The sequence below is a fragment of the Phytophthora cinnamomi genome, assembly GCF_018691715.1.
Source record: "Phytophthora cinnamomi strain GKB4 chromosome Unknown Contig106, whole genome shotgun sequence".
Classification (NCBI taxonomy): Eukaryota; Oomycota; class Peronosporomycetes; order Peronosporales; family Peronosporaceae; genus Phytophthora; species Phytophthora cinnamomi.
Window position 1 is genome coordinate 110710 of NW_027151039.1, and position 21404 is coordinate 132113.

The window sequence follows — 21404 nt, forward strand, 5'->3', positions numbered from 1 at the left end:
CAAAGCATATGCCACCCAGTTCAAAACGTTTGTTTTTATACTATTTGAAATGCTACTGCATAGAACTACGTAGTAGAAGCAGTACTAGAGAGCTTGCTTACTGAGAGAACAGGGAGAAATTCGTGCGCGATTCCCCGCTAGAAGGAGAAGGATCTAGACCCCGCTCACATGGTTCAGACGAGGTGAATGTGTAAGAACTTAAAAAAAAATAGCTATAAAAATCTTGGATGGAGAGGTAAAACTCGGAAACCAGCAGATATTTCATAGCTGTACTCTAGAAAATCTACTTCTTGTCAATTCTTATGATCCAAGATCTAAGATATTTTCAAGAACTTCGTAATTCCAAGTGGAGTTGAGTATTGGAACACCCGCATACAATTTATCTGTAATTTAGCCGGATTTGATCCAACTTTTCGTCGTTCCAATCAAAAGAAATGATCCAACATCTCAAGTTTTCTATTCTCTGGTATGGGCCATCCTACTATTTTTTAGATTATTAACTAAGTAGTCGTTTTTCTGGTCCTGGAGGTGGTCTTTGTCGTCAGTGTGCTGCTGCAAATGATCTTCTTCCTGTTCAACGGCTTCAACCCGCCTGGAGGATCTATCCCCACGGGCTACAAGTGGCTGTACGACATTACGCCGCACAAGTACTCCCTGGCTTTGGTGGCATCGCTCGTATTCGGTGACTGTCCGAGTGATGGCGATGGATCGGAGATCGGGTGCCAGGTCATGACGGGTACGCCGCCTTCTCTGCCCGAGAATATGACGGTGAAGGAGTACTTGGAGGATATTTTCCTCATGAAGCACAGCGAGATCTGGAAGAACTTCGGCTTCGTGTTGGGCTTCATCGTGGTCACGCGGCTGCTGGCGCTCGTGGCCCTGCGCTTCGTCAACCACCAGAAGAAATGATCTCAAACCGTGATGGCAAACTCAGATTGCTGGTAAATTACCAGATCGCGTAATTTTCCACTGGAATATACTAGTAGTATACGTTTTAGAAATCTGATACACCTTTTGTCAATACTTGCGAAATAAAAACAGAGGACTATCCAACATTTCAACGATTATTGCTTACCGTCCCGTTCCAAGCGATTCATTGACACAAAAGCGCGACAATGAACATACGTAGTAGCGTTTCACGTATTCGATTCATTCATAGAGCGTGTATTACAGCAATAACTACAACGGAGTACTGTGTCCGTTAGCGATTGTCATAAAGAGTCTGCAACACCGACTCAAAACACTACAACAACCTGTTGTTGGTGCCAACTGGTCCATTACACGAGCGACTGCTGCGGAGACTTGACTTCCACGAACGCAGGCGACTTGGGCTTGCCACCGCTGTGGAACAGCGCCTCGATGTCCTCCAGCATGATGCCCTTGGTCTCCGGACAGAAGAAGTACACGAACACGCCGCAGATGCAACACAGACCCGCGAACAGGAAGAACACGCCGTTGATGTTGAGGTGCGGGAAGAGCTTGACCACCTCCGTCATGACGGCGCCCATGGCCCAGTTGGCCGCCGTCGACAGCGCCACGGCCGGCGCGCGCACGCCCAGCGGGAAGATCTCGGCCGGGTAGATCCAGCACACGGGGCCCCACGAGATGGCGAAGTTGAACACGAAGAAGGCCGAGCCCACGCAGATGAACCAGCCGCCCACCTTGGGGCAACCGGCGTCGTCCACGTTGCCGTCGCAGATAGCTGTGAACAGGATGGCAGCGAACAGGTGACCAAGGACCATGCCGACGGCGCCGATCAGCAGAAGCTGGCGACGGCCGAACGTGTCTACCCAGCGCATGGCCGGGATGGTGCTGAGGAAGTTGACGCCCGAGAGGAAGAAGGCCGAGTAAATACCGGCGTTGGTGATATCCTTGAAAATAAGCGCGCCGTAACTCATGATGGGGTTGATACCCGTGGCCTGCTGCAGCACTTGCAGCATCATGGCGATGGCCACGCGCTTGAAGATGGACGGCTCGAGCAGCTCGGCGAGACCCTTCTGGGCAGCCAGCTCCTCCGCGACCTGGTCGCCGATCACCTCCAGCTCGTGGCCCACGTTGTCGGTCTGGCGAAGGCGCTTCAGGACGCGCTCAGCCTCCTCCTTGCCCTTGTGCAGATACGTCCAGCGAGGGCTCTCGGGCACGAAGAAAATGCCGAGCATGACCACGATCGGGGCCGCCATGGCCACGCCGTTGGTCGTACGCCAGCCGTTGTCGCGGTTCTCCACGATGATGTTGACGACGTTGGCCAGGAAGAGACCCGTCACGACCGTCATCTGCATGAAGCCGGCGAGCAGACCGCGCAGCTCCTTGGGGGCCATCTCAGCACCGAACAGCGGCAACGAGAAGGACGAGTTGCCGACGCCAAAACCCTGGATCACGCGGGCGATGTACATGAGCGTGTGCTCCTGGGCCTTGTTGAAGCAGACCCACGAAGTACCGATGCAGAAGAGCAGGCCGGCCGTGAAGATGGTCCAGCGGCGACCCAGCTTGTCGGCCACGATGCCACCCACGAAGGCGCCGCCGAGGCAGCCCAGGTTGTACGCCATGTTGTACCAGACCGTGAAGTCCGTCCATTCGGCGGGCAGATCCGAGGAAGACGACGTACACTCCTCGTACGTGAAGTTGTGCCAGCCGACGCAGTAATCGTAGATGAAGGAGTCCATGATGAGCACGCCCGAGGTCACGCCTTGGTCGTAGCCGAAGAAGAGGCCGCCCAGCGCGGCGAACACGCACACGATGATAGCGTAGGTGCGCGAGCCCTCGGTCGGGACGTCATCGTCGTTGTTGTGGACGTTCACCACGACGCCCGCCGCCATTGTGGAGGGTAGATAGAAACCGAGACGAGAAAGCTGCGGTGCGTGAGCGCTGGCCTGTGCGGCAGGCAGTGAATTGCAGAATGAAACGAGTTGTAGCCCCGGCGGTTCTCTACATAGCATGTAGTACATATTGCTAACGTTAGGGAGAGGAGCTCCCGCGACTCGACTGAGGTGGCAGGACGGACGGCTGGCTCAGACGAGCATGCGATTATGTAGACTCTGTACTTGGCGATCGAGCGATCGAGCGACCGAGCTCAGCACCGTGCTTTGGATTACATATCGTGCCCTGTACAGCGTCGCTGGTGACTGGGCCAACCACTGGTTTGCGTACAAATCCCGCGGCCACTTGAAGCTGTCGCGCGGCAGCTTGAAGTTGGCAGCGACTTGGGATCGCCGGGACGCCGAGCTGCCCTGCGTTTGCGCGCGGCGAGGCGTCTCTGTCCGAAACCAGTCAATCGGCGCGCCCTACCACTTGATTTATTGTGTCAACGTTGCTGTTGTTGTTCCGGAAACGAATGCGTCAGTGACTTGGCGACGTACACAGTGTCGGCCCATTTAACTTAGATAATAACGGTCCGGTTTGTCCTCAACACGATGAAAACCTGGATCTCCGAGGCGTTTGGACTTGACCTTAAAGTCTCGTATTGCATCTTGTCCTGCATTGCTCGATGCACCCGAAGTTCGGGCCGAACTGGCTGTTCTGAAGTTTGCTTCACGCTGAAGGATGGGGAGCATCGTCGACTCATCAAAAATGCGTGTGTGCATACACCGCGTATAGACGAAGCAGTCGTCCCACGCAAATTAAAATGGCGGGGATCTGCTTGCACGTTTAACACTGCAGCGAGACCTACTGGCCTACACGCACATGTGTTGCCATTCCACCGGCAATCAGTGGATGGTCTTCTGGCTGTATCAACACTCGACGTAGAGCTCTGAAACAACCAGAATTACAAGGTCACAAGTTCGGCAGACTGGAGCCGAGGTCACTGCAGGACCCAGGCTGGGTAAGATGCCCAATAAATCAAGTGGTCTAGTTCTGGGACCACTTCACGGCTGAGGTCCAGCCGCCGAACCGCTGAGGGATGCTTCCTTGTTTCCTGCTTTCTTGTTGGGACCGAGTTGGTCTGCCACCGCCACTGAGTCAGTGGCGGTGGCAGACCAACAAAAGCAGCGGTCAGTCACTGACCGCCGCTTTTAATCCGTACATGCCCATCCGTGATACGTACAGGTTGAAGTTCGACACACGAAATACGACGTTTCGGTCTCTACTCTACCCTACATTAACTTTTCGCACGTTAAAAAACGCGGACCAGGAGAACTTCTTCCCTCTCAGTGTACATGTACTGCAAAGCACTTCGATGACCCATCACAACGGTTGCTGAGCACGTGCATCGTGGTCCACGATTCGTGGACTACACGATGCACGTGCTCAGCGGTGGAGGCCACCACCCACGTGAACTGTACTGGAGCTGCACGACCAAGCAGAAAAACGCTAAAAACTTCAGAAAGCATTAACGCGGATCTGTTGCCCCAGGTTGCAACTCAAAACAACTCTTAATCAACGTGTATCAAAACACCACGCGTGAACACTACACCTCGGCACGCTCACGTGTCACGGCCTCCAGCCAGGAGCCCAATAAATCAAGTGGTAGGGCGCGCCGATTGACTGGTTTCGGACAGAGACGCCTCGCCGCGCGCAAACGCAGGGCAGCTCGGCGTCCCGGCGATCCCAAGTCGCTGCCAACTTCAAGCTGCCGCGCGACAGCTTCAAGTGGCCGCGGGATTTGTACGCAAACCAGTGGTTGGCCCAGTCACCAGCGACGCTGTACAGGGCACGATATGTAATCCAAAGCACGGTGCTGAGCTCGGTCGCTCGATCGCTCGATCGCCAAGTACAGAGTCTACATAATCGCATGCTCGTCTGAGCCAGCCGTCCGTCCTGCCACCTCAGTCGAGTCGCGGGAGCTCCTCTCCCTAACGTTAGCAATATGTACTACATGCTATGTAGAGAACCGCCGGGGCTACAACTCGTTTCATTCTGCAATTCACTGCCTGCCGCACAGGCCAGCGCTCACGCACCGCAGCTTTCTCGTCTCGGTTTCTATCTACCCTCCACAATGGCGGCGGGCGTCGTGGTGAACGTCCACAACAACGACGATGACGTCCCGACCGAGGGCTCGCGCACCTACGCTATCATCGTGTGCGTGTTCGCCGCGCTGGGCGGCCTCTTCTTCGGCTACGACCAAGGCGTGACCTCGGGCGTGCTCATCATGGACTCCTTCATCTACGATTACTGCGTCGGCTGGCACAACTTCACGTACGAGGAGTGTACGTCGTCTTCCTCGGATCTGCCCGCCGAATGGACGGACTTCACGGTCTGGTACAACATGGCGTACAACCTGGGCTGCCTCGGCGGCGCCTTCGTGGGTGGCATCGTGGCCGACAAGCTGGGTCGCCGCTGGACCATCTTCACGGCCGGCCTGCTCTTCTGCATCGGTACTTCGTGGGTCTGCTTCAACAAGGCCCAGGAGCACACGCTCATGTACATCGCCCGCGTGATCCAGGGTTTTGGCGTCGGCAACTCGTCCTTCTCGTTGCCGCTGTTCGGTGCTGAGATGGCCCCCAAGGAGCTGCGCGGTCTGCTCGCCGGCTTCATGCAGATGACGGTCGTGACGGGTCTCTTCCTGGCCAACGTCGTCAACATCATCGTGGAGAACCGCGACAACGGCTGGCGTACGACCAACGGCGTGGCCATGGCGGCCCCGATCGTGGTCATGCTCGGCATTTTCTTCGTGCCCGAGAGCCCTCGCTGGACGTATCTGCACAAGGGCAAGGAGGAGGCTGAGCGCGTCCTGAAGCGCCTTCGCCAGACCGACAACGTGGGCCACGAGCTGGAGGTGATCGGCGACCAGGTCGCGGAGGAGCTGGCTGCCCAGAAGGGTCTCGCCGAGCTGCTCGAGCCGTCCATCTTCAAGCGCGTGGCCATCGCCATGATGCTGCAAGTGCTGCAGCAGGCCACGGGTATCAACCCCATCATGAGTTACGGCGCGCTTATTTTCAAGGATATCACCAACGCCGGTATTTACTCGGCCTTCTTCCTCTCGGGCGTCAACTTCCTCAGCACCATCCCGGCCATGCGCTGGGTAGACACGTTCGGCCGTCGCCAGCTTCTGCTGATCGGCGCCGTCGGCATGGTCCTTGGTCACCTGTTCGCTGCCATCCTGTTCACAGCTATCTGCGACGGCAACGTGGACGACGCCGGTTGCCCCAAGGTGGGCGGCTGGTTCATCTGCGTGGGCTCGGCCTTCTTCGTGTTCAACTTCGCCATCTCGTGGGGCCCCGTGTGCTGGATCTACCCGGCCGAGATCTTCCCGCTGGGCGTGCGCGCGCCGGCCGTGGCGCTGTCGACGGCGGCCAACTGGGCCATGGGCGCCGTCATGACGGAGGTGGTCAAGCTCTTCCCGCACCTCAACATCAACGGCGTGTTCTTCCTGTTCGCGGGTCTGTGTTGCATCTGCGGCGTGTTCGTGTACTTCTTCTGTCCGGAGACCAAGGGCATCATGCTGGAGGACATCGAGGCGCTGTTCCACAGCGGTGGCAAGCCCAAGTCGCCTGCGTTCGTGGAAGTCAAGTCTCCGCAGCAGTCGCTCGTGTAATGGACCAGTTGGCACCAACAACAGGTTGTTGTAGTGTTTTGAGTCGGTGTTGCAGACTCTTTATGACAATCGCTAACGGACACAGTACTCCGTTGTAGTTATTGCTGTAATACACGCTCTATGAATGAATCGAATACGTGAAACGCTACTACGTATGTTCATTGTCGCGCTTTTGTGTCAATGAATCGCTTGGAACGGGACGGTAAGCAATAATCGTTGAAATGTTGGATAGTCCTCTGTTTTTATTTCGCAAGTATTGACAAAAGGTGTATCAGATTTCTAAAACGTATACTACTAGTATATTCCAGTGGAAAATTACGCGATCTGGTAATTTACCAGCAATCTGAGTTTGCCATCACGGTTTGAGATCATTTCTTCTGGTGGTTGACGAAGCGCAGGGCCACGAGCGCCAGCAACCGCGTGACCACGATGAAGCCCAACACGAAGCCGAAGTTCTTCCAGATCTCGCTGTGCTTCATGAGGAAAATATCCTCCAAGTACTCCTTCACCGTCATATTCTCGGGCAGAGAAGGCGGCGTACCCGTCATGACCTGGCACCCGATCTCCGATCCATCGCCATCACTCGGACAGTCACCGAATACGAGCGATGCCACCAAAGCCAGGGAGTACTTGTGCGGCGTAATGTCGTACAGCCACTTGTAGCCCGTGGGGATAGATCCTCCAGGCGGGTTGAAGCCGTTGAACAGGAAGAAGATCATTTGCAGCAGCACACCGAAGATGGAGGCCACCTCCACCGTTGGCATCAGGTACGACATGAGCTGCCCGAAGTACGCTTGCCACAGCACGTGCATCGACAGGTGCAGCCAGTAGGCGAAGAACGTGGTTGCCCCCGTGAAGCCGACCAGAGGATAGTACGGCGCCATGAGCAGCAGTGTGCTGAAGAAGACGTACGGGATCTCGACGACGGTGGAGCCCACGAAATACCAGAGCGCATTGTACGTCTGCGCCGCGCGCTCGCGATAAAATGCGAGTCGGTCTTCGGTTGAAATTGGGATCACACTTGTGAACGCGATGAAACCAATGAAACCAGTCGTGCAGAATAGCATGCCCATGCCCGAGTTGATGCCGGCATACGAGCTGTACTCAGCGCTGGCGTACGTGATACCAAAGACGATACCGAGAATCAGGGAGAGGCTGAAGCGCGTCAAGTTGTACGACGCCGTTCGCCAGTACATGTTGAAGAATCGCTGCATCAAGAACTTGGCCTGTGTCAGCTCCGTCGCCGCACGCTTGTCGCTGAACTCGAGTGCAGGAATCGACGGCGACGGTCGAGACACACCCTCACGGTCCAAGTTGGACTGCAGGAACTGGAAGTGCTTGCTCTCCTGGAAGATCCTGACGAAGTCCGTCTTGTCGCCGTTGCTGTTGCCCACGCCCGCTCCGATCACCTCCAGCATCCACGTCGCCGGGTTGTAGTTGTCCTCGAGCTTGGCCACGCCAGCGATGGATTCGAAGTACGCGATCATCTCGCTCGCATTCTTGCCCAGCTCTCCGGCGAACACGGTCTCTCCGCCGCGCTTCAGCAAGAGCAGACTGTCGAAGACGCTGAACACCTCCGAGGACGGCTGGTGGATGGTACACACGACGGTGCGGCCCGTGTTGGCCACCTTGCGCACGCCGTCCATGATGAGCTTGGCGGAGCGCGCGTCCAGGCCGCTCGTGGGCTCGTCCAAGAACAGCACGCTGGGCTGCGCCGCCAGCTCCACACCGATGGTCAGGCGCTTCATCTGCTCCACGGAGCTGCCGCGGATGATCTGGTCGGCGATCGGGTGCAGGTCCAGCAGGTCCAGGCACTCGTTCACCGAGTCGTACTTGTAGCTGTCGGGCACATCGGCGCCTTGGCGCAGGAACGCGCTGAACGTGAGCGCCTCGCGGATCGTCGCCGACTCGGAGTGGATGTCCATCTGCTCGCAGTAGCCCGTGGATCGGCGGATGGCCAGGTCGGTGGCCGGGTGGCCGTTGAGCAGGATCTGTCCGCGGATCTTGCCTCCCGTCTTGCGGCCGGCGATGACGTCCATGAGCGTAGTCTTGCCAGCGCCCGAGGACCCCATGAGCGCCGTGATGGTGCCTGGCAGCGCGTATCCGCTGATGCCCTTGAGCAGGTCGATGGTGTCCTTGGGGTTGGTCGGGTCTGGCACGGTGTACCACAGGTCCTTGAAGGCGACGGTGACCGGCACGAAGTGCTTCTCACTGTCGGGGACAACCTCTAAAACAGCCTCGGTTTCGGTTGGTGAGCCACGAGGTGTGTTCATCAGACCGTAGTCGTCCGAAGCATCGCCCTTGTTCTCCGAGTCCAAAGTCACGTTCTCGGGGCTTTCGTGTCGGTAGTACTCCAGCGCAATGTACGAGAGGAACATGAAGAAGACGTACGAAGCAGCCATGAACACCATGCCGTACCAGAGCCAGAACTTCTCGGTCGGCACTTCAAACGTGGTGAGCGAGTACTTGCCCATGGTCATGTTGTAGTTGGTGCAGTAGTCGACGCCGTTGTACACGCACGTATTGAAGCTCGAGTCCGTGTACTGGTTCACTGCAAGAGCACGTACGCCCCAGGCCATCGGGTTGATCCAGTAGATCCAGATTAAGTAGTCGGGAATCTGCTCCTTCGTGATCACGAAGCCAGCGAACAGCACGAAGAAGAGGATGGAGACCATGGAGATCGGGTTGGCCACGTTCAGGTCAGGCGAGGCGCACGACAGGAAGAAGAACCACGCCGACATGGCCAGGTTCGTCATGAACAGCATAAGCTCGAACAACAGGAAGGCTTCCACCGTCGCCACGTAGCCGCACATCCAGTACAGGATGGAGCCGAACACCAGGCTCTCTGCAAAGCCCAACGGTAGCAGACTCAACGAGTTGGACAGCACGAACGAGTTGGTACGGAAGAAGTTGGCGCGGCGCTGCTTGTAGAACACGTCGCGAGCTGCGATGAACGTTGGGATCTGAGCCTGTTGTCCCAAGGACACGAACATGACGGCGTTGAAGATGATGCCCATGACCAACTGCGCGTTGGTCTCGTCGAACTGGTAGAAGGTGCTGGAGTATAGCAGTCCCATCAGGATGACCATGACGGAGCGGCCGACGAGGAACGCCGTGTCACGCATAGTGAGTGTGATCTGGCGCTGGACGACGGCTCTCGTGCTGTCCCAGAAGTTCTGATGGAATTCCGGGGTGGTGAGAATGTGCTTCTCGTTGTCCTCGATCAGGTTCGCAGACACCGGGCCATTCAGATCATCCATCATCCGAGCGTAGATGCGCGAGCGCGTGAACACATCCGCGTACTGACCGGCCGTGCGCGGGATATTGCTCGACGGGACCGAGTTCACCTCGTACTGGGACTGCTTGTCCGTGCCGAGATCCAGCAGGAAGTCGGCCACGTCGCGACGCGGAGGACACTTGAAGCCGAGACCCTCGAAGTAGTCCAGCGCCTCAGCACGAGGACCATGGTACATGACGTGGCCCTCGTTGAGGATCACGACGTCGTCGAAGAGCTCGAAGACCTCGGGCGACGGCTGCAGCAGCGAGATGACCACGGTCTTGCGGAACTTCTTGGCGATGCTGCGCTGCGTGGTGATGATGTCGAAGGTGGCGGCGCTGTCGAGGCCCGTGCTGATCTCGTCCATCATCATGACGAACTTGTTGCCGAACTCCATCTCGCCCGTGGTGACGCGCTTGCGCTCTCCGCCGGACACGCCGCGGGTCATGGCGTCGCCGACGATGGTGTTCTGGCAGTTGTCGAGTCCGAGCTGCTGGATGACGATGTCCGGGTAGTGCTTGAACATGGCTCTGGCGGCGTCGAGCGCGGCCTTGTTCTCGTCGGGGGTGCCGCCCGCCAGGTGCTGGGCCTCGCGCTCCGAGAAGCCGCCGCCGCAGCAGGCGTGCGCGAACTCGAGCGTCTCCTTGACGGTGAGCGACGGGTAGTGCTTGTCTCGCTGCGTCACGTACGACACGAACTGCGGCAGGCGGCGGAGCAGCTCGTTGGCGGGCGCTCCGTTGTAGGTCACGTCGCCCTCGACCTGGACGTTCTTTTGGGCGGGGAAGCGGCCGCTGAGCAGCTTCATGAGCGAGGACTTGCCGGAGCCCGGCTGGCCCAGCACGAGCGTGATGGTGCCCGGCTTGAAGACGCCGCTGACGTGCTTGAGGATCTGCTTCTGGACGACGTGCTTCTTGGCGCCCAGGCCGCGCACGCCCTTCATGAGCTCGTTGGCGAGCGTGGGCAGCTCCGTCTTGAGGTCGGTCTCGTCCTTGACGACGACGTCGGCGGAGATGGACACGTCCTTGAAGCGCACCTCCATCTGCGGGAGGGCTCGGCCCAGCGCCTTCTCCATGCGGGAGGCGACGTGCTGGTGCAGCGCCTGCGGTCCCTGGGCCATGAGCGTCTTGGCGTTGTCGTACTCGATGGTGGCGCGCATGGGCTGGTCGGAGGCGTCCGGCGGCGGCATCTTCAGGTTATTCGTTGGGTCTCTGGAGCTACGGATAGACGTTGACTAAGTAGTGGTCAAGCTCGTGCAGCGCAGAGCAGTGAAGTTTGAAAGTGACTTTGTTGCTGATCGGACGATTAGGAGAGGCTTGTGTGCTTTAACTTCGCGGACACGCGACATACTACTGTCGTACACTGTGCGGTTGCGATGACGTCCGCTACAGACCTAAATCCTCCTGTGATCGTGAGGTAAGAGCTGTCAGCGTGAAGCAAAGCTGCTGTCCGGCGCGCCGACACAGCATTTGATGTCCTGCTCGCTAAGGCGGGGAGCGAACTGAGTGCAGTACATTACGAGGGGTAGGCGCGAAAAGTGTGTATTACGAGGGGTAGGCCATGAGGTGTTTTCAGCCAATTGGGGGCGGGAAATCATGGGAGTAATAGCGGACGTGTTGATGGGACCTCGCTTAAGTACGAGATACAGCGCTGGTCCAGCACTGCTGGAAGGTTCGCAATCCGAAAACGCATTGTATGTAGTTGCATGTGTGTGTTGCTGCTGCTGGTCTGGATGGACCCATGTAGGCTGCATTGTAGCCCAGAGCCTCGTGTACAACGGTATAGTAGCTGTTTGTCGTCGGTCGGTGTCTGTTTGGCAGCCCTGGGCCAGGAGACCACTGCTTCGTCAATCGAAACCCGTGCTGGCATCAGGAGACCAGATGGTGTTTAATCGATTTGGATGGCGGCACCAGAAAATTGCCGTAAACGGCAACATTCATTCTACGTACCAAATACATGGTTGGTCCTGCATTGCAACTGCACCTGCAACTACCGCTCACCTGCACCCAAGTGGCCCTAGGTCGTCTACGTGCTTCACCTCCCAGTGGGTGCTCGACTTCAAAAAAGGCAAGTACCCACTGCGAGGCACCTTGATATCAGGTCGCCGCCTCGCGGACAGCAGACGCGTGCACCTTGCGCGTGCGAAGGCAGGTCGTTCGTGTTTGTTTTGACCCTATCAGTGCGGAAAGCCACAAAGCACACTTCGCGAAGCGTTTGGCGGTCGGAAATGGCCCAGAGCTCAGTCCGCTCTATGCTACCCTGAATCTCCTACATCTGTAATATGTACTCCTCCTCCAGCTCTGCTGGCCGAGTCGAGAGTGCATCATCGAGCTCTTGATTATCCCGTCTTCATAATCACTCACGCGATCTTCAGCGGCTGCAAACGCTTGGGCATGTCTAGTAGACATGTCACTGTCGACTTCGCCGTTGGATGGGTATGGTCGACTGGTAAAGTCACTTTGCCGTGCGTTACCTGAGACCGACCGCAATCCACCCCAAGCGGCTGGGTCACACCTGCTCATTTTCCAATTTGCTCCCTCAACGCCACGTCTCGAAGCCATTCCACTACCACAAGAGCACACTAGCCCAACTGGGATATCATCACCATGACGACATCGCCGCCGGACGCCTCCGACCAGCCCATGCGCGCCACCATCGAGTACGACAACGCCAAGACGCTCATGGCGCAGGGACCGCAGGCGCTGCACCAGCACGTCGCCTCCCGCATGGAGAAGGCGCTGGGCCGAGCCCTCCCGCAGATGGAGGTGCGCTTCAAGGACGTGTCCATCTCCGCCGACGTCGTCGTCAAGGACGAGACCGACCTCAAGACGGAGCTGCCCACGCTCGCCAACGAGCTCATGAAGGGCGTGCGCGGCCTGGGCGCCAAGAAGCACGTCGTCCAGAAGCAGATCCTCAAGCACGTCAGCGGCGTCTTCAAGCCGGGCACCATCACGCTCGTGCTGGGCCAGCCGGGCTCCGGCAAGTCCTCGCTCATGAAGCTGCTCAGCGGCCGCTTCCCCGCCCAAAAGAACGTCCAGGTCGAGGGCGACGTGACCTACAACGGAGCGCCCGCCAACGAGCTGCTCCGCCGCCTGCCGCAGTTCGTGTCGTACGTGACGCAGCGAGACAAGCACTACCCGTCGCTCACCGTCAAGGAGACGCTCGAGTTCGCGCACGCCTGCTGCGGCGGCGGCTTCTCGGAGCGCGAGGCCCAGCACCTGGCGGGCGGCACCCCCGACGAGAACAAGGCCGCGCTCGACGCCGCCAGAGCCATGTTCAAGCACTACCCGGACATCGTCATCCAGCAGCTCGGACTCGACAACTGCCAGAACACCATCGTCGGCGACGCCATGACCCGCGGCGTGTCCGGCGGAGAGCGCAAGCGCGTCACCACGGGCGAGATGGAGTTCGGCAACAAGTTCGTCATGATGATGGACGAGATCAGCACGGGCCTCGACAGCGCCGCCACCTTCGACATCATCACCACGCAGCGCAGCATCGCCAAGAAGTTCCGCAAGACCGTGGTCATCTCGCTGCTGCAGCCGTCGCCCGAGGTCTTCGAGCTCTTCGACGACGTCGTGATCCTCAACGAGGGCCACGTCATGTACCATGGTCCTCGTGCTGAGGCGCTGGGCTACTTCGAGGGTCTCGGCTTCAAGTGTCCTCCGCGTCGCGACGTGGCCGACTTCCTGCTGGATCTCGGCACGGGCAAGCAGTCCCAGTACGAGGTGAACTCGGTCCCGTCGAGCAATATCCCGCGCACGGCCGGTCAGTACGCGGATGTGTTCACGCGCTCGCGCATCTACGCTCGGATGATGGATGATCTGAATGGCCCGGTGTCTGCGAACCTGATCGAGGACAACGAGAAGCACATTCTCACCACCCCGGAATTCCATCAGAACTTCTGGGACAGCACGAGAGCCGTCGTCCAGCGCCAGATCACACTCACTATGCGTGACACGGCGTTCCTCGTCGGCCGCTCCGTCATGGTCATCCTGATGGGACTGCTATACTCCAGCACCTTCTACCAGTTCGACGAGACCAACGCGCAGTTGGTCATGGGCATCATCTTCAACGCCGTCATGTTCGTGTCCTTGGGACAACAGGCTCAGATCCCAACGTTCATCGCAGCTCGCGACGTGTTCTACAAGCAGCGCCGCGCCAACTTCTTCCGTACCAACTCGTTCGTGCTGTCCAACTCGTTGAGTCTGCTACCGTTGGGCTTTGCAGAGAGCCTGGTGTTCGGCTCCATCCTGTACTGGATGTGCGGCTACGTGGCGACGGTGGAAGCCTTCCTGTTGTTCGAGCTTATGCTGTTCATGACGAACCTGGCCATGTCGGCGTGGTTCTTCTTCCTGTCGTGCGCCTCGCCTGACCTGAACGTGGCTAACCCGATCTCCATGGTCTCCATCCTCTTCTTCGTGCTGTTCGCTGGCTTCGTGATCACGAAGGAGCAGATTCCCGACTACTTAATCTGGATCTACTGGATCAACCCGATGGCCTGGGGCGTACGTGCTCTTGCAGTGAACCAGTACACGGACTCGAGCTTCAATACGTGCGTGTACAACGGCGTCGACTACTGCACCAACTACAACATGACCATGGGCGAGTACTCGCTCACCACGTTTGAAGTGCCGACCGAGAAGTTCTGGCTCTGGTACGGCATGGTGTTCATGGCTGCTTCGTACGTCTTCTTCATGTTCCTCTCGTACATTGCGCTGGAGTACCACCGACACGAGAGTCCCGAGAACGTGACTTTGGAATCGGAGAGCAAGGATGAAGTCACAAACGACTATGGCCTCATTCAGACTCCACGAAGCACTGCCAACCGCGGAGAGACACTACTCTCTGTGGCCCCCGACAGGGAGAAGCATTTCGTGCCGGTCACCGTCGCCTTCAAGGATCTGTGGTACACCGTGCCGGACCCGACCAACCCCAAGGACACCATCGACCTGCTCAAGGGTATCAGCGGATACGCGCTGCCAGGCACCATCACGGCGCTCATGGGGTCCTCGGGCGCTGGCAAGACTACGCTCATGGACGTCATCGCCGGCCGCAAGACGGGAGGCAAGATCCGCGGACAGATCCTGCTCAACGGCCACCCGGCCACCGACCTGGCCATCCGCCGATCCACGGGCTACTGCGAGCAGATGGACATCCACTCCGAGTCGGCGACGATCCGCGAGGCGCTCACGTTCAGCGCGTTCCTGCGCCAAGGCGCCGATGTGCCCGACAGCTACAAGTACGACTCGGTGAACGAGTGCCTGGACCTGCTGGACCTGCACCCGATCGCCGACCAGATCATCCGCGGCAGCTCTGTGGAGCAGATGAAGCGCCTGACCATCGGTGTGGAGCTTGCGGCGCAGCCCAGCGTGCTGTTCTTGGACGAGCCCACGAGCGGCCTGGACGCGCGCTCTGCCAAACTCATCATGGACGGCGTGCGCAAGGTGGCCAACACGGGCCGCACCGTCGTGTGCACCATCCACCAGCCGTCCTCGGAGGTGTTTAGCGTCTTCGACAGTCTGCTCTTGCTGAAGCGCGGCGGAGAGACCGTGTTCGCCGGAGAGCTGGGCAAGAACGCGAGCGAGATGATCGCGTACTTTGACTCCATCGCCGGCGTGGCCAAGCTCGAGGACAACTACAACCCGGCGACGTGGATGCTGGAGGTGATCGGAGCGGGCGTGGGCAACAGCAACGGCGACAAGACGGACTTCGTCAAGATCTTCCAGGAGAGCAAAAAAAATGAATTGCTGGAGTGGAACTTGAACCGCGAGGGTGTCTCTCGACCTTCGCCAGGGATTCCTCCGTTGGAATACAGCGACAAGCGTGCGGCGACGGAGCTGACGCAGGCCAAGTTCTTGATGCAGCGCTTCTTCAACATGTACTGGCGAACGGCGTCGTACAACTTGACTCGGTTTAGCCTCGCTTTGATTCTCGGTTTCGTCTTTGGTATCACTTATGCCAATGCTGAGTACAGCTCGTATGCCGGCATCAACTCGGGCATGGGCATGCTCTTCTGCGCGACCGGCTTCATTGGTTTCATCGCGTTCACAAGTGTGATCCCAATTTCAACCGAAGACCGACTCGCATTTTATCGCGAGCGCGCGGCGCAGACGTACAATGCGCTCTGGTATTTCGTGGGCTCCACCGTCGTCGAGATCCCGTACGTCTTCTTCAGCACACTGCTGCTCATGGCGCCGTACTATCCTCTGGTCGGCTTCACGGGGGCAACCACGTTCTTCGCCTACTGGCTGCACCTGTCGATGCACGTGCTGTGGCAAGCGTACTTCGGGCAGCTCATGTCGTACCTGATGCCAACGGTGGAGGTGGCCTCCATCTTCGGTGTGCTGTTGCAAATGATCTTCTTCCTGTTCAACGGCTTCAACCCGCCTGGAGGATCTATCCCGACGGGCTACAAGTGGCTGTACGACATTACGCCGCACAAGTACTCCCTAGCTTTGGTGGCATCGCTCGTATTCGGTGACTGTCCGAGTGATGGCGATGGATCGGAGATTGGATGCCACGTAATGACTGGTACGCCGCCTTCTCTACCCGAGAATATGACGGTGAAGGAGTACTTGGGTGATGTTTTCCAGATGAAGCACAGCGAGATCTGGAAGAACTTCGGCTTCGTGTTGGGCTTCATCGTGGTCACGCGGCTGCTGGCGCTCGTCGCCCTGCGCTTCGTCAACCACCAGAAGAAGTAATTCGTTTAATAGTCACCAATATACCCTCTTGCACCTTTGACAATCTCCTCGTACGATAACTGTGTTCTGGAAACGACTTGTAGTAGCGCTGTTCGGGTTACGCGACTGCATCAGCAAATGAGCACCGGGAGTACCAGTCTGTATTCGTGAACTTATAACTCCACCGAAACTTGCTTGACCCGATAACATGGCGTGTGCTTATCACCCGCAACATATATACCACAATCAAGTCAGCTTTACAAAAACAGTCTGACTCGTTCCTGTCATGCTTTGTCGAGGGTGGCGCGATGCCAACGACGTCATCCTCCTGTGTTGTTCGTGATCAGCTGTATGAGTGATGACGGTGGGAGACCCGTCTCAACCACGAGCTGGTTGTTAAACCGTCGCTACACATGGGACTAACACACCGAGATTTTGGCCTTTTCCGTCGCTTTTTGTTTACATGTAGAAATTTGTGCATGTACAGTACCTCTGATAACGGTATAACAGGCAATCACGACATGTGACTTACCGATCGTCCGCAACGACACTCGGCGTTACTTAGAATTTGTATCAAGAGCAAATCCTCCACCAAACTCCACTGGTAAAGCAAGCAGGTCGTACTTAAACGAAGCTCCATCATCAGGCTCGCAATCCCGTCTTAACTCTACAGATAAGTCCCGCAAACCACGACCAGCGACTCCGTTGCCAAGATATCGATGTCTCTCACTTCCCAACACCGATAGCCTGCCAACTCACTTCTCAATTTGCCGCTTTCCAGCGACAACCCCAGCAACTCCACTCCACTCGAGACCACAACCTCCACCTTAAGACTTCGCGGATCACAGGTTACGGCGAAGTAAAGTGAACCATGGCTGACTGGCACGATGAAACATCGGACGCGCCCATGAGAGCTGTCATTGAGTACAACAACGGCAAGACGCTCATGGCACGCGGACCTCAGGCACTCCACGACCACGTCGCCTCTCGTATGGAAAAGGCGCTCGGCAAGAGCCTCCCGCAAATGGAGGTGCGCTTTAAGGACGTTTCCATCTCGGCCGACATCATGGTCAAGGATGAGACCGACGCCAAGACCGAACTCCCCACCTTGGTCAACGTCCTCAAGTCCAGTTACCACGAGATGCGCTCCAGCAAGCACGTCGTCAAGAAGCAGGTGCTCAATAATATCAGCGGCGTCTTCAAGCCGGGAACTATCACGCTTGTGCTCGGTCAACCAGGATCAGGCAAGTCTTCACTCATGAAGCTGCTCAGTGGCCGCTTCCCCACTCAAAAGAACGTCCAGGTCCAGGGTGAGGTGACCTTCAACGGTATCGCTTCCGACAAGCTGAGCAAGCAACTGTCTCAGTTAGTGTCGTACGTCAACCAGCGGGACAAGCACTACCCGTCACTCACCGTCAAGGAGACGCTCGAGTTCGCGCACGCCTGCTGCGGTGGTGGTCTATCGAAGCGAGACGAGCAGCACTTCATCAACGGCACTCCTGAGGAGAACAAGGCCGCGCTCGACGCCGCCAGAGCCATGTTCAAGCACTACCCGGACATCGTCATCCAGCAGCTCGGACTCGACAACTGCCAGAACACCATCGTCGGCGACGCCATGACCCGCGGCGTGTCCGGCGGAGAGCGCAAGCGCGTCACCACGGGCGAGATGGAGTTCGGCAACAAGTTCGTCATGATGATGGACGAGATCAGCACGGGCCTCGACAGCGCCGCCACCTTCGACATCATCACCACGCAGCGCAGCATCGCCAAGAAGTTCCGCAAGACCGTGGTCATCTCGCTGCTGCAGCCGTCGCCCGAGGTCTTCGATCTCTTCGACGACGTCGTGATCCTCAACGAGGGCCACGTCATGTACCATGGTCCTCGTGCTGAGGCGCTGGACTACTTCGAGGGTCTCGGCTTCAAGTGTCCTCCGCGTCGCGATGTGGCCGACTTCCTGCTGGATCTCGGCACGGGCAAGCAGTCCCAGTACGAGGTGAACTCGGTCCCGTCGAGCAATATCCCGCGCACGGCCGGTCAGTACGCGGATGTGTTCACGCGCTCGCGCATCTACGCTCGGATGATGGATGATCTGAATGGCCCGGTGTCTGCGAACCTGATCGAGGACAACGAGAAGCACGTGCTCGCCGTCCCGGAATTCCACCTTGGATTTTTGGATAGCACGATTGATGTTGTTCACCGTCAATTGAGACTGTTGTCACGTGATACCGCGTTTTTGATCGGTCGAGCTGTCATGGTCATCTTGATGGGCCTGCTGTACGCAAGTACGTTTTACCAGTTTGACGAGACCAATTCCCAGTTGGTTATGGGCATCATCTTCAACGCCGTAATGTTTGTTTCGCTTGGACAACAAGCCCAAATTCCCATGTTCATGGCGGCTCGAGCAGTGTTTTACAAACAGCGCCGTGCCAACTTCTTCCGCACTGTATCGTTCGTGCTGTCGAACTCGGTGAGTCAGGTCCCTGTGGCCGCGATCGAGAGTCTGGTGTTCGGTTCGATTATCTACTGGATGTGCGGATATGTGTCGACCATTGAAGCATACCTCGTGTTCGAGTTGATGCTGTTCGTCACAAATCTCGCCTTCACAGCCTGGTTCTTCTTCCTGTCGTGTGCTTCTCCTGACCTGAACGTGGCCAACCCAATCTCCATGGTCTCCGTCTTGTTGTTCGTCCTCTTTGCTGGATTCACGATCACGAAAGACCAGATTCCTGACTACTTCATTTGGCTCTACTGGATCAACCCGATGGCCTGGGGCGTACGTGCTCTTGCAGTAAACCAGTACTCCGACTCCAAGTTCGACACATGTGTATTCAACGACGTCGACTACTGCGCCACCTACAACATGACCATGGGTGAGTACTCGCTCACCACGTTTGAGGTGCCGACCGAGAAGTTCTGGCTCTGGTACGGCATCGTCTTCATGGCTGCTGCGTACGTCTTCTTCATGTTCCTCTCGTACATTGCGCTGGAATACCACCGATACGAAAACCCCGAGAACGTGACTTTGAACTCGGAGAACAAGGGTAATGCCTCGGACAACTACGGTCTGATGAACACACCCCGTGGCTCACCAACAGACACCGAGGCTGTGCTGGAGGTTGTCCCCGACAGTGAGAAGCATTTCGTGCCGGTCACCGTCGCCTTCAAGGACCTGTGGTACACCGTGCCGGACCCGACCAACCCCAAGGACACCATCGACCTGCTCAAGGGTATCAGCGGATACGCGCTGCCAGGCACCATCACGGCGCTCATGGGGTCCTCGGGCGCTGGCAAGACTACGCTCATGGATGTCATCGCCGGCCGCAAGACGGGAGGCAAGATCCGCGGACAGATCCTGCTCAACGGCCACCCGGCCACCGACCTGGCCATCCGCCGATCCACGGGCTACTGCGAGCAGATGGACATCCACTCCGAGTCGGCGACGATCCGCGAGGCGCTCACGTTCAGCGCGTTCCTGCGCCAAGGCGCCGATGTGCCCGACAGCTACAAGTACGACTCGGTGAACGAGTGCCTGAACCTGCTGGACCTGCACCCGATCGCCGACCAGATCATCCGCGGCAGCTCCGTGGAGCAGATGAAGCGCCTGACCATCGGTGTGGAGCTGGCGGCGCAGCCCAGCGTGCTGTTCCTGGACGAGCCCACGAGCGGCCTGGACGCGCGCTCCGCCAAGCTCATCATGGACGGCGTGCGCAAGGTGGCCAACACGGGCCGCACCGTCGTGTGTACCATCCACCAGCCGTCCTCGGAGGTGTTCAGCGTCTTCGACAGTCTGCTCTTGCTGAAGCGCGGCGGAGAGACCGTGTTCGCCGGAGAGCTGGGCAAGAACGCGAGCGAGATGATCGCGTACTTTGAATCCATCGCCGGCGTGGACAAGCTCGAGGACAACTACAACCCGGCGACGTGGATGCTGGAGGTGATCGGAGCGGGCGTGGGCAACAGCAACGGCGACAAGACGGACTTCGTCAAGATCTTTCAGGCGAGCAAGCACTTCCAGTTCCTGCAGTCCAACTTGGACCGTGAGGGTGTGTCTCGACCGTCGCCATCGATTCCTGCTCTGGAGTACAGCGACAAGCGTGCGGCGACGGAGCTGACGCAGGCCAAGTTCTTGATGCAGCGCTTCTTCAACATGTACTGGCGCACGGCGTCGTACAACTTGACTCGCTTCAGTCTCGCGCTCACGCTTGGCCTTCTCTTCGGCGTCACGTACGTCAGCGCCGAGTACAGCTCGTACGCCGGTATCAACTCGGGCATGGGCATGCTCTTCTGCACGACTGGTTTCATTGGCTTCATCGCGTTCACGAGCGTGATGCCCATCGCCTCTGAGGACCGCCTGGCATTCTACCGCGAGCGCGCGGCGCAGACGTACAACGCGCTCTGGTACTTCGTGGGCTCCACCGTCGTGGAGATCCCGTACGTCTTCTTCAGCACGCTGCTGTTCATGGCGCCGTTCTACCCGATGGTGGGCTTCACGGGTGTCAAGAGCTTCCTGGCCTACTGGGTCCACCTGTCGATGCACGTGCTGTGGCAGGCGTACTTCGGCCAGCTCATGTCGTACCTCATGCCGACCGTGGAGGTGGCCCAGGTGTTCGGCATCTTGCTGTCGTCCATCTTCTTCCTGTTCAACGGCTTCAACCCGCCCGGCAGCTCCATCCCCCAGGGCTACAAATGGCTCTACCACGTGTCGCCGCAGAAGTACTCGCTGGCGCTGGTGGCGTCCATCGCGTTCGGCGACTGCCCCAGCGGCGGCGACGGGTCCGAGATCGGCTGCAAGGTCATGACGGGCGTGCCGCCGTCTCTGCCCGAGAACCTGACGGTCAAGGCCTACCTGGAGGACGTCTTCCTCATGAAGCACAGCGAGATCTGGAAGAACTTCGGCTTCGTGCTGGGCTTCATCGTGGTCACGCGGCTGCTGGCGCTCGTGGCCCTGCGCTTCGTCAACCACCAGAAGAAGTGA

At 58.0% G+C, this 21404-nt stretch overlaps 6 protein-coding genes across 8 annotated transcripts; 4 read left to right on the forward strand and 2 right to left on the reverse strand.

Annotated features, from left to right (window-relative positions):
• Nucleotides 1-434: 434 nt before the first annotated feature.
• On the forward strand, nucleotides 435-909 carry IUM83_17340 (Pleiotropic drug resistance protein ABC Superfamily; the record flags this gene model as incomplete). 2 transcript variants are annotated; one of them, XM_067942289.1, is made up of 2 exons in its annotated part: nucleotides 435-466; nucleotides 546-909. In XM_067942289.1, the coding sequence occupies 2 exons, from the start codon at nucleotides 435-437 to the stop codon at nucleotides 907-909; spliced, it is 396 nt and encodes a 131-aa protein (XP_067782505.1). The 2 variants fall into 2 exon arrangements, with proteins under 2 accessions (XP_067782505.1, XP_067782504.1); XM_067942290.1 differs by lacking the exon at nucleotides 435-466 and having other exon boundaries at nucleotides 559-909.
• A 368-nt stretch (nucleotides 910-1277) lies between these two features.
• On the reverse strand, nucleotides 1278-2816 carry IUM83_17341 (Sugar transport protein 10; the record flags this gene model as incomplete). The annotated part of the gene is made up of 1 exon (XM_067942291.1): nucleotides 1278-2816. The coding sequence occupies one exon, from the start codon at nucleotides 2814-2816 to the stop codon at nucleotides 1278-1280; it is 1539 nt and encodes a 512-aa protein (XP_067782442.1).
• A 2117-nt stretch (nucleotides 2817-4933) lies between these two features.
• Nucleotides 4934-6472, forward strand: IUM83_17342 (Sugar transport protein 10; the record flags this gene model as incomplete). Its single annotated transcript, XM_067942292.1, has 1 exon — nucleotides 4934-6472. The coding sequence occupies one exon, from the start codon at nucleotides 4934-4936 to the stop codon at nucleotides 6470-6472; it is 1539 nt and encodes a 512-aa protein (XP_067782445.1).
• A 368-nt stretch (nucleotides 6473-6840) lies between these two features.
• IUM83_17343 (ATP-binding Cassette (ABC) superfamily) lies at nucleotides 6841-10935 on the reverse strand (the record flags this gene model as incomplete). Of its 2 annotated transcripts, none has more annotated exons than XM_067942294.1 (1): nucleotides 6841-10935. In XM_067942294.1, the coding sequence occupies one exon, from the start codon at nucleotides 10933-10935 to the stop codon at nucleotides 6841-6843; it is 4095 nt and encodes a 1364-aa protein (XP_067782443.1). The 2 variants fall into 2 exon arrangements, with proteins under 2 accessions (XP_067782443.1, XP_067782444.1); XM_067942293.1 differs by having other exon boundaries at nucleotides 6841-8952.
• A 1417-nt stretch (nucleotides 10936-12352) lies between these two features.
• On the forward strand, nucleotides 12353-16274 carry IUM83_17344 (ATP-binding Cassette (ABC) Superfamily; the record flags this gene model as incomplete). Its single annotated transcript, XM_067942295.1, has 2 exons — nucleotides 12353-16170; nucleotides 16259-16274. 2 exons carry the CDS (start codon nucleotides 12353-12355, stop codon nucleotides 16272-16274), a joined length of 3834 nt encoding a protein of 1277 aa, XP_067782447.1.
• A 1029-nt stretch (nucleotides 16275-17303) lies between these two features.
• Nucleotides 17304-21404, forward strand: IUM83_17345 (ATP-binding Cassette (ABC) Superfamily; the record flags this gene model as incomplete). The annotated part of the gene is made up of 1 exon (XM_067942296.1): nucleotides 17304-21404. The coding sequence occupies one exon, from the start codon at nucleotides 17304-17306 to the stop codon at nucleotides 21402-21404; it is 4101 nt and encodes a 1366-aa protein (XP_067782446.1).